At 40.0% G+C, this 14474-nt stretch overlaps 1 protein-coding gene across 1 annotated transcript in view; it reads left to right on the top strand.

Moving 5' to 3' along the window:
- Positions 1 to 14474, top strand: part of ACOT9 (acyl-CoA thioesterase 9) — a 40956-nt gene that overhangs the window by 22415 nt on the left and 4067 nt on the right. Inside the window, exons 7-9 of the mRNA XM_007957369.2 lie at positions 353 to 456; positions 7542 to 7615; positions 14367 to 14434. Of these exons, the coding sequence (XP_007955560.1) occupies positions 353 to 456; positions 7542 to 7615; positions 14367 to 14434 (246 nt within the window). The remainder of the gene's footprint in view (positions 1 to 352; positions 457 to 7541; positions 7616 to 14366; positions 14435 to 14474) is intronic.

Genomic DNA, 14474 nt, shown 5'->3' with positions numbered 1-14474 from the left:
AGAATCAACCTGATAGAAGTGGGTTGGGTTATCATTTGGCTGAAATGTGATCCCCAAGAATGAGTTCAGTTCCAGGTTTAGAAGATGTCCAAGGACTATAGTCTCGGGGGTTCTACCAGTCTCTATCAGACCAGTAAGTCTGGTCTTTTTTATGATTTTGAATTTTTCTACATTTTTCTCCCACTCTGTCCAGAATGTTCTGTCTTGATCCTGATCCTGATCAGGGTGGTTAGTAGTGATAGGCAGGCACCATCTAGTTCTTCTGATTGCAGGCTAGTAGAGACTGATTTGTGTGGTCCATTAATCCTTTGGTCTAATTGTTTCCTTGAGCATATAATTTTCTGTTTTGCAGATTTGTGTAAGAAGAGCATAAGCCCAGAACAGGACATTAAGTTCAGTGGCCATGTTAGCTGGGTTGGGAAGACATCCATGGAAGTGAAGATGCAAATGCTCCAGGTGTGTATGTTCAGTGAAGGAAAAGCTTATTTACCTTTATGTCTACAGGCAGGTATATATAGCTCACCACTTCTAGAAAAACAGTTGAAAGTTCATGTCTTACAGATGATGGGTTATTAATATCCTCCTGGATAAAGACTAACACATTATTTGGTGTTTATAACTGGTGTTTATTTTTTTCTGAATAATATGCAGCTCCTTGTTAAGGTGCTTGCTTCTGGTTTTGCCCAGGAGAATTTCACAAAAGTTTGAGTTATGTTAGGCATGAACAGAAATAGTCACATAGACTGCTACAACAGTCAGGAACAGCCCTTGTAAAGAGCAAAACTCAGAGTATCTATTATAAAGAAATGAAGAAATTTGACAGGAAAAAATACCCCAAAGAGCATAACAGTACAGAAGTTAAATACTTCAGAGTATATCCAAGAGGTTTACATATACACATACTCCTTATATATAATTTTTAATAAATTTCTTTTATGATTTATTGTGATTAAAAATATACACAGCAAAACATACACTAGTTCAACAATCTCTACATCTGTAGCACAGTGACATTGACTACACTCTGAATTGTGCACTTTCACCCTCCTTTTCTGATTTGTGCCTCCCCTACTGACATAAACGAATTCTCCTTAAGCTTCTGTTTAACGTTTTGAATTGATGTTAACAATTTGTTCCTATGTAGTAAATATTTCAAAAGAGCACAAAGTTCATGGTAGATATTATTTACCAGTTAAGCTACACTGTTACTTGATTTAAAGACCAAGGATAGATTCAGCACAGGCTAATCTTGCACAGAAACTGTTGTTGTTACGTGCCGTGGAGTTGGACCCGACTCATAGCGACCCCTCCTTGGGTTTCCAAGGCAGTATCACTACAGAAGTAGATTTCCCAACCTTCTTACTGAGGAGTGGCTGGTGGGTTTGAACCGCCAGCTTTCTGGTTAACAGTCAGGTGCCTTAGGCACTACATTACCAGAGCTCCTTATACAGATATTAGTGATACAAAATACCTGCAGTCCTTACAGAAACAATAGAAGACAGACACAAAGCAGTCCCTCACAGACACCCAGACACTATGGGAGAGAGATCCAATGGATCTACTGTCTCAGGACCATAGTACTGGGGGACACCAGACTCAGTTGACACAACAAAATATGTAAAAGCCTTGTTCCTCATTCTACATGGATGAGTAGTGACTAGGGTCTTAAAAGCTTTCAGGTGGCCATCTGAGATACACCTAATGGTCTCTTAGCGTTGCAAGCGAAGAAGAGTGCCAAAAAACAAAGGCATTTGGAAGCACTCAGCCCTAGGACATGATGGCCCTCGAGACCAGAAGAACTTACGTGGTGCCTGGCTACCAATGCCAACCACTCAAGAAAGGATCAAATCTGGAGATCCTGGAGAGAGTGGGAGGAAAAACATGGAACAAAATCCAAACACTCAATAATGACCAGAATTACTGGTCAGATGGAGTCTGGTGAGACCCCCAGTACTATGGCCCTGGAATACATTCTGCACCTGGAATAAAACTCACTCCCAGGGGCTGGCTCTCAGCCCAATAGTTAACAAGATGCACATGCAGACCACTCAACCCAGGGTAATGCACCCACATACTCTATGGAAATGCATCCCTTAGAGCAATCGACCACGGGGCACCAGGGGGGCAACATTCACAGGGAGGTAATGCAGGACAGACCGAAGTGCATAACTATGAGGGCCACAGGAGGGAGGGTTACTGGGCAGGGAGGGGAGGAGACTGGGTTAGGGTTGGGCATGGTAAATGGGGAGTGAAACTAAATGTACATGTAACATTGAATGTAAAACAAATTCTTAAATTAAAAAAATAAAGAAGGCTTCAGGGATGGTTTCAAGGTTAAAGTCTTGGCAGTTTATCCAGATTCACTGGCTCGAGAAAGTGCATATTCCATGAGATTTGAAACTGTTTCATATATTTCCCCCTTTTGATCAGGCTTCTCTTACAGAATCTTTGATCAGAATATTTAGTAATGGTAGCTGGGTACAATCTAGTCCTTCTGGTCTCATGGCAAAAGGAGACTGTTGTTCGTAGAGGCAGTTAGCCACATATTCCATTTCCTCCTCCTATTCCTGACTCTCTTTCTTCCTGTGTTGCTTTAGACAAATAGATCAATTGTTGTACCTTGGATGGCCACTTGCAAGCATGTCTAAGATTTTTAAAACAAAAAAATAAAGTGTTTGGAGATACTACTGTGATAGCGTTCACCTTCTTTTTAAATCTTCATGGTTGATTCCTTGCCTGCTCAGTGCCATGCACAGTAGATTCCTGGCCTAAGACCTACTTTCTAGGGAATCTTGACAATTCTAATCTTGGAAAAGATACAGGAATTATTGGGAGGAGAGAGCCAATGAAAATCAGTGTCAGATAGACAAAAACTTCTGTTTTAAATTTGCATTTCTCTTAGGCCATTTTGACTAATAACTCAGGACTTAAATGATCTTTTGTATTTCAGAGAGGTGACTTGGAAATAAGTGCTTTGCCTCTGGTGTTGGTTAGACCTAGGTTTGAATCCGCCTGTTCTGGTTCCCTAGTGCTGCTGTGACAGGAATACACCACAGATGGGATGCCTTAACAAACCAGAGTTTATTTCTCACAATTTGGAGGCTTGAAGTCCAAGTTCAAAATGCCAGGCTGTAGGGGCTGGGTGAAAGCCCCTCAACCTTGGGGTCCAGCTCTGCCTCCTGCTCCTGGCCCACTGGAGCTAGAGGCATTTCTTCACTCAGACAGCTGCTGGCTGCTGAGGCTGACAAACCCAAGGTCGACAAGTGAAATGGCATAGTTCCAATGTTACCAAATCACACGGCAGGCCATTAATTTAAGTCCACTGTAAGTCCCAGGGTCAGCAGAGCATGGCAGGGTGCTGAGCAATGACACGACTACATGCAGAGTCCAAGCGTGCCATAAGCTAGAGACCATTCCCAAAGCTGCTGCTTATATATGGGAAGCAGCATACTCAAAGCAGCTACTCAGCTGCTTGTTGTAGATCCCACCACGGAGTTGACTGCCATTCTCATCATGGGGAATAACTTCCACCAGCTGCCCAGCCACTCAACCAGGCCCAGCCAAGTTGACACACAAACATAACCACCATGCCACCTCTGCTGCTTTTTAGCTATGTTACTGGGTAAATTCTAACTAGATTTATATTACTTATCTTCTCTGAGCCAATGTTTTCTCAAGTGCAGCATGAGGATAATAATTGTAGCATATCATATGGTTGTGGTGAAGGTAAAGTGAGAAAAATATTTGAAGTACTTGGTGTCTAGCCTGACACACGGTAAGCATTAATCAAATACATGTTAATTTATTATAATTTTTACTGAGATAGTGCCAAATCTCTATTCTAGGCTTGACCTTCAGAACCACCTTTTTGAATGCCTGTTGTATTTCTCCACCTAGGTGTTCTGTCACTACCTCAAATTCAGTGCATTCCAAACTGAATACATGAATTCCCTTCTCAGTTTTGATCCTCCTCCGTTTCCCCTTTGCCATCCTATTTCCCCAGCTCAAGACCTTTGTGAGAGCTTTAACTTTTCCCTTTCCTGTATATCCTTTTGCAAACTCTTGAGAATTCATCACCACAGCAACTCAGTAGAGTCTTTTCTTCCTTATCCCTTGGTCCCTGTGTTTTATTCAGATTTTCACTGCTTCTTGTGAGTGACTTAAGTGTCTTTTAATTAGTTTTCCTCCCTCTTGTCTGTTCTCTTTCTATTAATTTTACACAGTTTTATCAGGTAAACCTTCCAAAGCTTACCCTGAATCACAAATCTCAAAAATCTCCAGTGATCTTTATTCGTGATTAAAGTCTAAACTTCCTTGGTTGGTTAACATCCAAGGTGCTCCATAAATTAGCTCCAACCTACCTTTCCAACTACATTTCCTCCAGCTTACCATTATATACTTTCTTACTGCTCACTGCTGGACACTTTGAGCATCTTGAGAGTAGGGAGTTATTCATTTTTGCTTTCCTAATACTTGGCACTAGGGATTCATTATAGGTGAATTGTAGGTGTTCATTATAATAAACCATAATTTAAATAGTAGGTGAATGAATGGGTATCATTGCTTAAGCTTTTTTCTTTGTCTGAAACTCCTTTTGCTCTGATTCTGCATATCCTCTTTCAACATGGGCTTCAGGGTCACTTCATGCTTGAAGCCTTCCCTGATTCTCCCTGCTGGTTAGACCTCTATAGTACCTTTTCTTGGAACCTCTCTCCTTGTTACCCTCTGCCCTATAGAGCTGTGAATGAACATGTGTTTTCTACTAGACTATGTACTCCTGAACAACAGGATCTGAGTTCGAATCACCTAGTCTGCTTCCAGCATCCATTCATTTGACATCCACTTAGCACTTATTTACTGAGTGCCTGTTCTGTGGTAGGCATACAGCAGTGAGCAAAACAAAGTTCCATTCTCTTGGAGTTTACATTTAGTAGGCTCTTTCATTTAGAAGCCTCACTCATTCATTCATCAGTTGGCAAACATTGGTTTGTGTGGATATATGCTATCTGCCAGTCTTTGTGCTAAGTGCTAGGGATACAAATATGAATAAAAATGGTCTTTGTCATCAAGGAGCTCATGGTGCAGTAGGAAGACAGCTATATAAATAGATAATTCCTGTATATTATGTAGTGTTTCTCATCAGGGACACTATTGGCATAGTTCAAGTCCAGAAATAGCCTCAAAATCGGCAGACAGTGTATCAGGCTGCTGAGATGAAGACTCATCCAAATTCAGGGTCCAGATGTGCCAAAAAGCTCAGAGACCTTTCTCAAGGCTTCTCCTTATAGACTGGAAGCAGACCACATCCCTTAGACAGCTGCTCAGCTGCTCACAGCAGATTCCACCATGGAGTTGATCACCAGTCTCATCATGGGGAATAACTACATCCAGCTGCCCAACCACTCAAAACCAGGCCCAGCCAAGCTGACACATAACTTTCACTACCACATCACCCAAGTCATTTGACAAACAAAATCATCTCTACATTTCCAGATGCCTTCTAGGGAGGTGGTATCTACCTTCCTTACATGCAGAACCACTGTCAAACAGCATTATTTTTTTTTTCCATTAAGGTGGCAGAACAGAGTAAGGAATGATTAACTCTGCTTGGGGAATAGAGATGGGGCAGGAATGTCTTAAAGAGTGAGGCTGTGAGGAAGGTATCAGACAAAAGCATGGAGGGGAGGTATTCAACAGCATGACTCACTCCAGGACCTCTAACTTAGCTGTGGCTAGAGGAGAAGGTGCAGGTGTGAGGGGAGAGTTTGGTGAATGATTGGAGAAAGATCCTGGACTCTTGTGGAAGCCTTTATATATAGTGCTAACAGGATCAGGCCAGATGCTAGAAGGAAGGAGAAGCCACTGAACAGTTGTGAAGAGGGCAGAGGCATAGGATTTGTGAGGCTGTGGTGTATTATTACAGAGATGAAACTGTACCCACAGTTAAGGGGGAAGGTGATAAGGGCCTGAAATGGCAGCGGTGAGGACTGGCTTGTATTGTCTGTTAATGAGTGAACCTAGTATATCCTTAGTTTATAAACAGCTCCTGTCATTACTTTAAGGAGCCTGGTAGTACAGTGGTTAAGTATTTGGCTGCTAACTGGAAGTTCAGTGGTTCGAACCCACCAGCTGCTCCACAGGAGAAAGATGTGATGGTCTGCTTCCATAAAGATTATAGCCTTGGAAACCCTATTGGGCGGTTCTACTCTGTCCTATAGCATCTTTATGAGTCAGAATCAACTGGATGGCAATGAGTTCGGATCATTACTTTATGATAGGACTTTCCTAGAAGTATAGACTTCTAGGGACAAATACTTTAGAATCTCAGAGACCTGTGCACTGTAAATATTTACCTTATTCCACAGAACTATCACTGACCTTAGCCCTTCTTGGGAGTTAGCACACTATAGTTCCCTGAAAATACTAATGTCTGTGAAAACCCTGGTGGTACAGTGGTTAAGTACTCAGCTGCTAATTAACAGGTTGGCAGTTCAAACCCACCACTGCTCCATGGGAGAAAAGACCTGGCAATGTGTTCCCATAAAGGTTATAACCTAGGAAACACTGTGGGTCAATTCTTCTCTGTCCTTTAAGGTCTCTATAAATTGGAATTGACTCAATAGCCCACAGCAACAACGTGAAAGCAGTAAGAAGTCCACCTGGGTATGCGTGCCACTGGGAAGCCAAGTATGCCTGAAGAAAGCCAGAATTCTGTGTAACGTGTTGTTGTTGTTGTTGTATGCTGTCGAGTTGGACCCGACTCATGGCGACCCCTCCTTGGGTTTCTGAGGCAGTATCACTACAGAAGTAGATTGTCCCATCTTCCTTCCGAGGAGTGGCTGGTGGATTTGAACCACCAGCCTTCTGGTTAGCAGTCAAATGCCTTAGGCACTATGCTACTAGAACTCCTATTGTTGTTGTTAGGTGCTGTCAGGTCAGCTCCGACTCATAGCAACTCTACGTACGACAGAATGAAACACTGCTCGGTCCTGTGCCAGCCTCACAATCCTTCCTATACCTGACCCCATCATTGTACCCACTGTGTCAGTCCATCTCAGTGAGGTCCTTCCCCTTTTTTGCTGACCCTCCACTTTATAAAGCATGATATCCTTCTCCAGGGACTGGTCCCTTCTGACAACATGACCAAAGTATATGAGATGAAGTCTGGCCATTCTCCCCTCCAAGGAAGGTTTAAATGCTGATGACGCAGAAGGTACCCTTTCCCTTGGGTCACAGTCATGTATATAGCTCCAAACCCCATAGTTCATGCCTCTGTCCCAGTATTAACCACACAGTTCTCTGGGTTTTTACCTATTTTACTTCCTTGCTAGACCACAAGCTCCTTGATCATCCTGCCATTCCCAGAGCCTAGTGCTGTACCTGGCTCAGGATAGGCAACTCAGCAGGTAATGGTTAATAAATGTACTTCTTTTTTTTCTAATTTCAGAGTTACTTTAAGCATGCATGTTATCTGTTAGAATTGTAGGTCATCCCAGTAATTGCATTTCTTACATCTGCATTTTCTTTGTTTTATTCTTTAGTTACATGGTGTTGAATATAGTCCTGTTTTGGATGCAACGTTTGTAATGGTGGCTCGTGATTCTGAAAATAAAGGGTAATTGCCCCCCCATTCTTTATTTTGAAAAATTTCAAAGATATTTAAAACCGGACAGAAGACTATAATGAATTTCCGTATTCCTATCATAATTCATCTGTTTAAAGTATACAATTTAATGGCTTTTAGTATATTCACAGAGTTGTACAACCGTTTAAGTCTGTTTTAATCTAGAATAGTTGTGTGTCCCCTCTGCCTCTTTCCTGTTTCATGTCATTAATTTGTTGAAAGCCTGAATCAATTGTTCTGTACACTGTCCTACTTTCTGGATTTGTCTCATTGCTTCCTCCTTGTTTTTTGATTTGTTTCTCTATCCCTAGTGTTTTCTATAAACTGAAGTTTGATCTAAAGCCTTGATTAGATTCAGGTTCAACATATACGACAAGGGTACTTCATAGGTGATGCTATGTATCTCGTATCTCAGATTGCATCCTATCAGGAGGCACAGGTTGTCCCATGACAGTGATGCTAAGATTAACCTGTGGGTTCAAGTGGTGGCAGCCTGATCTCTTCATTGGTGTGTTTAGTTTTTCCTATTATGATCAGCAGTAATCAGAAGGGCAGTACTTTGTCATCCTGTAAATAGCTAGATCCCCATCAGTCTTTCTTCAGTACTTTTAACATCCATTGCTGGTGATTGCTTTCATCATTTTCATTTGTTGTTGTTGTCGTTATGTGCCGTGGAGTCAGACTCACCCCATAGCGACCCCTCTTTGGGTTTCCGAGGCAGTATCACTACAGAAGTAGATTGCCTGGCCTTCCTTCCGAGGAGTGGCTGGTGGGTTTGAACCGCCAGCCTTCTGGTTTGCAGTCAAGTGCCTTAGGCACTATGCTACCAGAGGATTTTCAAATTCTTTCATTCCTTCTGCATTCGTTAGCTAGAATGCTACAAAGAAGAACTTTCCCTTCTCAAGCAGGGAAATTGGGTTTATGAAGGAAAGTCAGGGTCATTGCTTCATTTTTGCCCTTTACTTACACATTTTTAGGATACCAAACCAAACCAAACACACTGTTGTCGAGTTGGATCCGACTCATAGCGACCCCTCCTTGGGTTTCCGAGGGGGTATCACTACAGAAGTAAGGAGTTCCTTTATTAGCTAGTGATAGCATGGTTTTTCTACTTTTTTGGCTTTTCTTTTTTAAACATCATTATGAATTCATAGATTTTTAATATATTCAATTTATTTTGTAAATCGCAGTCATTTTTCTTCACGGTGTTCTGAGCGTATCAGTTTTGGCCATTGGGTACTCCTTTAAGCTGGCTCCTATGTCTTTTTATAGGAGTTCTGGTGGTACAGTGGTAAGGCATTTGGCTGTTAATCAAAAGGTCGATGGTTCAAACCTATCAGCTGCTCCACAGAAGAAAGATAAGGCAGTCTGTTTCTGTAAAGATTTACAGGCTTGGAAACCCAATGGGGAATTGCTGTGAGTTGGAATCAAGTCGATGGCAGTGAGTCTGGTTTATTGGTTTTATATCCTTTTGATATCTCCATTAGTGTTTGATGGTTTCCTTGTTCTCTGGCACAGCAAGCTGTTTTGGGCTCATCTTACAGTTTCCTTTCTTGGACCTGGAATCAGCCACTTCTCCAAAGATTCCTGGTTCCTCTTAGTGGGGACTGCTATTTCGGAATCAAAATCTGGCACTAGGACTATATATTTATATTGTTAGTAGGTTGTCATTATTTCTAGGGCTTTTCAGTGGACAGAGCTAGGATGTATATTAAAAAACAACCAAACTGAAAACCTCACAAGTTTGTACTGTTATTTCCAAGTTAAATTTAACCATACAGACTGATTTATTTGACTTTACCTTTTTGTCTTACACTGAATTCTTGGTTCCTAATAATAGTAATATAGTTGCGTTTTGCTTTATTCTATGATATACATAAATGGTTTCACAATAATAAGGGCAATATTATTATGTATTATTATTAACAATGAGTCTGTAGAATAAAGTTAAGATTTCTATTCAGTTCTTTTTGCCCTTAGAATGCATCCCACTGAGGATATATAGTCAAAACACACTTGAAATATTTTTTCTGTGTGGCTGTGTTACCAGCTTGATACAAAGTTAAGGTCCTTTGCTTCTGTTTTCATTTTATAGAGAACATCTTTAGAAAATTTATAACATTTGTGGAATTCAAAAGTTAAAACTATACAGCAAGGTATATTTCGAGAAGTCTTGCTTCCATTCTTTTCTCCTGCGCTTCTTTCCTTTTATCTACCTGTAGTTAATGCTATTATTTTTGGTTTATCCTTCCAGTGTTTCTGCATGCAAATATAAGCAAATAGGTGTGCCTATTTGTATCCCTCTACCATTTTACATGAAAAATAGCATATTATTTATATTGTTTTGTACTTTGTTGCCATTTGAAAACAAATTTATCAGTATACCCAGAGATTACTCCCAAGCAAAACAACTCCGTACCATTGAGTCAATTCCGAGTCATACCGACCCAGTAGGACCGAGAACTGCCCCATAGGGTTTCCAAGGCTGTAAATCTTTATGGAAGCAGGCCGCCACATCTTTCTCCTGCAGAGCAGCTGGTAAGTTTGAACCACTGACCTTTCAGTTAGCATCCAAGCACTTAACCACTGTGCCACCAGGGCTCCTTATTTTATGTCAGTACATAAAAATCTTTTTCATTTTTTTTTCACAGCTGTATACTACTCTGTGGTAGGGATATACTGTGGTTTATTCAACCAGCTTCCTGTGATGAACATTTGGATTCTTTCCATTTGTTTGCTAATCCAAGTATACTATAATGAATAATGTTGTCATGTTGTATTTTTCCCAAGGAATTTTTGGGATAAAGCTTTAGAATTGGAATTGCTTTCACTAATTTGACTGCTAACCAGAAGGCTGGCGGTTCAAACCCACCAGCCACTCCTTGGAAGGAAAATGGGGCAATCTACTTCCACAGTGATACTGCCTCGGAGACCCAAGGAGGGGTCGCTTTGACTCGGGTCCGACTCAACGGCACATAACAACAACAACAACAATTTGCCAAGTATTGAGATTGCAAGTTGGTCTTCACCTTTTGTTGTCTTATCTGTTAACTGGCTTTAAAACTTAAACAATTTTTCATAAATCATTGAACATGTTCTTTTTCATTCAGATTATTTCTTTAAAAACATTTGTCAAATTCTTACAAACCTTATCATTTTCCCTATTAACTTACATTATGCTGTCAGAAAGGGCTTTAACCTTATTTTTGGTTGGTCTTTCTTTGCCTAATCCCTTACCACTGTCCTTTCCTCTGCTCTGCCAATAGGTTTATGACCTTTAAACTCTCAAAGTCACCTGAGGCACTCAAACTGAGAAATATGCTCTAGTTGAGGGGAAGAGATGGGAGAAAGTGTTACAGGATTGCGGTTTGTACAGGACAGAAAGTAGAGGCTTGTGATAAGTCTAATTAGTACTAGAAACTTGATTTAGGAGTCTGCAAATCAAGTTGGAAATCAAGTTACGGTTGAAAAATACCTTGGTGAATCTGTGATCTGACTGAATCAAAACATTCATCTACTGCTTCCCTTATTAGCCCCAGCTGACCTGGTACTCTTAGTTGCTGCATGGGGCTCTTTTCCAGCACTGGGGACATGGCTTAATGTTTCTCTCCCAGCAGATGCATTTCAGGTATCCAAGCTGCCTTTTCAATTTTTTTGTTTCCATCATTGTTCCATATTAAACAGTATTAATGATAGTAGACACTCTCCTTGAAACCACTTTTCTTTAATATCTTTGGATACTTACTGGCATTAAAGAATGTCTGTCAGTATCCACCACAATAAAGGACTATCTCTTTTTCTCCCAATTTTTTATTTTGAAAAATTTGACACCTGCAGAATAGTAGAAAGAATAATGTAATGAAAACCCACATACCCTCACCTAATTCACCAATTAACATTTTACCACATCTGCCTACTCTCTTACTCTGATTTAAAAGTACACATATACACATACACTCACTGACTCACTTGAAAGTAAATTTTGGATATTTCACCCATAAATAATTCAGCACATATCTCCTAAGAACAAAGTAACTCTCTTACACACCTCAATACCTTTATTGTATCCAAGGAATTTAACAGTTATAAAATAATATTAACTAATAATGCAGTTTGGGAGCTCTGGTGGTGTAGTGCCTAAGGCACTTGACTGCTAACCGGAAGGTTGGCGGTTCAAACCCACAAGCTACTCCTCCGAAGGAAGATTGGGCAATCTACTTCTGTAGTGATACTGCCTCAGAAACCCAAGGAGGGATCGCTACGAGTCAGAGATGACTCGACAGCACATAACAACAACAACAATATTCAATTCATAGGCAGATATTTCCAATTGTCTCTATAATATCCTTTATAGCTTTTTTTGTCTAATTCAGAATCTAATAAAGATTGTATATTGCATTTGACTGTCATATTTCTTTAGAGTCTAATCTAAAATAGTCCTCCTGCTATTTTCTGTCTTTCACATTGTTGATATTTTTGAAGAGTTCAGACCATTTGTTTTGTTAAATATATGTCTATATTTGACTCTTTCCTCAATGATTACAGTGACAAGAGGCATTATCCTAGTATCCCTTTTATAATGTGAATTTTTTAGTGTCTGGGTAACTCCATAACCAAGAGAATTCCCTAATTGTTTCAGTGTTCTTATGTAGAGCAGTCAGTAAGCATTACCCAAATCAAATAGCAGAAGACATTAAAAGTAGTGGATAATTGTTCATCTATAATTTTTATTAAATAATAGCATATTAAAAAATTAAAAAATATATTTTTATATTGTTGAGAATATGCACACAAATTCAGCAGTTTTTACATGTACGATTCAGTGACATCGATTAAATTCTCTGAAATGTGCAATCTCACCCTCTTTTTGGAGTTGTTCCTCCCCCATTAACAGAGACTCACTGCCCCCTAAGATTCCTGTTTAATCTTCTGAGTTGTTCTTGTCAGTTTGATCCTATATAGATAAATCTTAAAAGAGCATAAATGCTCAAGGCAGATATTTTTTACTAGTTAAGCTAAACTGTTATTTAGTTTTAAGGAGACTTCAGGGGATATTTTTGGTTTAAGGTAGGTTATTTCAGGGCAATAATTTTAGGAGTTCATCCAGTCTCTGTGGCTCCAGAAATTGTTGTTTATTTTCCCCCTTTTTATCAAAATTCTGCTATAGAATCTTTATCAAGCTGTTTGGTGGTGGTAGCCGAGGACCATCCAGTCCCCCTGGTCTCACAGCAAAGGAGGGAGATGGTTGTTCTTTGAGGCAGTTAGCTATACCTAAAGTATATTATTTTCATTGCTTCTGTTTATTTTTAATTTATTTTCATGGTGGTTTGAGTGAAAGTTTACAGAGCAAATTAGTTTTCCATTCAACAATTTATACACATTTTGTTTCATAACATTAGTTGCAGTTCCTTCATTGTAACAGCACTCTTCCTACTTCTTCCCTGCGTTTTCCATTTCCATTCTCCTTCTTTCTTTTCCCTTCCTGCCTTCTGAGCTTTGTTTTTGGACAAATACTGCCCTTTTGATCTCATATGGTTGATTATTCTGAGGAGGACATTTCTCATGTGTGTTATTGCTCACCATATGGGCCTTGTTGTTTGGCTGAAAAGTAATCCCTGGGGCTGAGTTCAGTTTCAGGCTTGAAGAGTGTCTGAGGGCCATAGTCTTGGGGGTTCCACCAGTCTCTATCAGACTGGTAGGTCTGGTCTTTTTCATGATTTTATATTTTGTTCTACCTTTTTCTCCACTCTATCTCAGACCTTCCATGGTCCCAATCAGAGCAGTTGGTAGTGGTAGCTGGGCACTGTCTAGTGTTTCTGGTTTCAGGGTAGTGGAGGCTGTGGTTCATGTGGTCTGTTAGTCCTTTGGACAAATTGTTTCCTTGACTTTTTTATTTTCTTCACTCTTCTTTCCTCCAGATGGAGAGGGACCACTAGCTGCATCTTAGATGGCCACTCACTAGCTTTTAAGACCTCAGTTGCTGCTCACCACAGTAGGGTATAGAACGCTGTGTTTCTGAACTGTGTTATGCCAATTGACTTAGCTGTCCTCTGAGACTGTGGTCGTAAGCCCCCCAGCCAAGTGATTCATTCCCATGAGGTGCCTGGTTGTGGCTGAGAGGTTTTCGTACCTTTGTCCCCATTTGCTCTACTATGTACATGGATATATTTATACCACATACAAATATGCATAAAAATATTTTTTGCCAAACCTATATGTGCTTGTGGGTATAGTTCCATTCACCTCCTATAACTGTTCAGTTTGCATGTCTGCCTATATATCTACCCATAGATTATTGTTTGTTATGGCAGGATTGTATATGTAATAATATTTACTTTTGTTGTTTGTCACTCTTGTGTACCACTCAGTGTCTTGCTTTGCCTTGGTGATATTGTGCTGATCACCCCCTTATTGTATATTGCCTTTCCCTTCTTCTAAATTAATATGTATCTATTATCTAGCTAGTGATTTTCTCTCTCCTTTCCTCCCATCCCTGGTAACCATCAAAATTGTTTGTTTCTGTGTATAAACCTTTCCTTGACTATTTATGATAGTGGACTTGTGCAATATTTGTCCTTCTGTGATTGACTTATTTCACTCAGCATAATGTTGTCCATTTTCATCCATGTTATGTTTTACAGATTCATGATATTCTTTAATGTTACATAGTATTCCTTTGTGTATATGTACCATAGTTTGTTTATCCGTTCACCTGTTGATGGGATTTTTTACTTCTCTTTAGACCAGCATTTGTAAATCCACTCCTCATTGAAAGCCCAGAGGAAGAAGAACTCTTTGAACAAGGAGAATGTATGTTATTTTGTTTATAAATAAGATAAAAATTTAAGGT

This window comes from Orycteropus afer, unplaced genomic scaffold, assembly GCF_000298275.1.
Source record: "Orycteropus afer afer isolate SDZICR_OR568_19922 unplaced genomic scaffold, OryAfe1.0 scaffold00739, whole genome shotgun sequence".
NCBI classification, from domain to species: Eukaryota; Metazoa; Chordata; class Mammalia; order Tubulidentata; family Orycteropodidae; genus Orycteropus; species Orycteropus afer.
The sequence above is the reverse complement of the archived record's forward strand: the minus strand, read 5'-3'. Positions and strand labels throughout refer to the sequence as shown.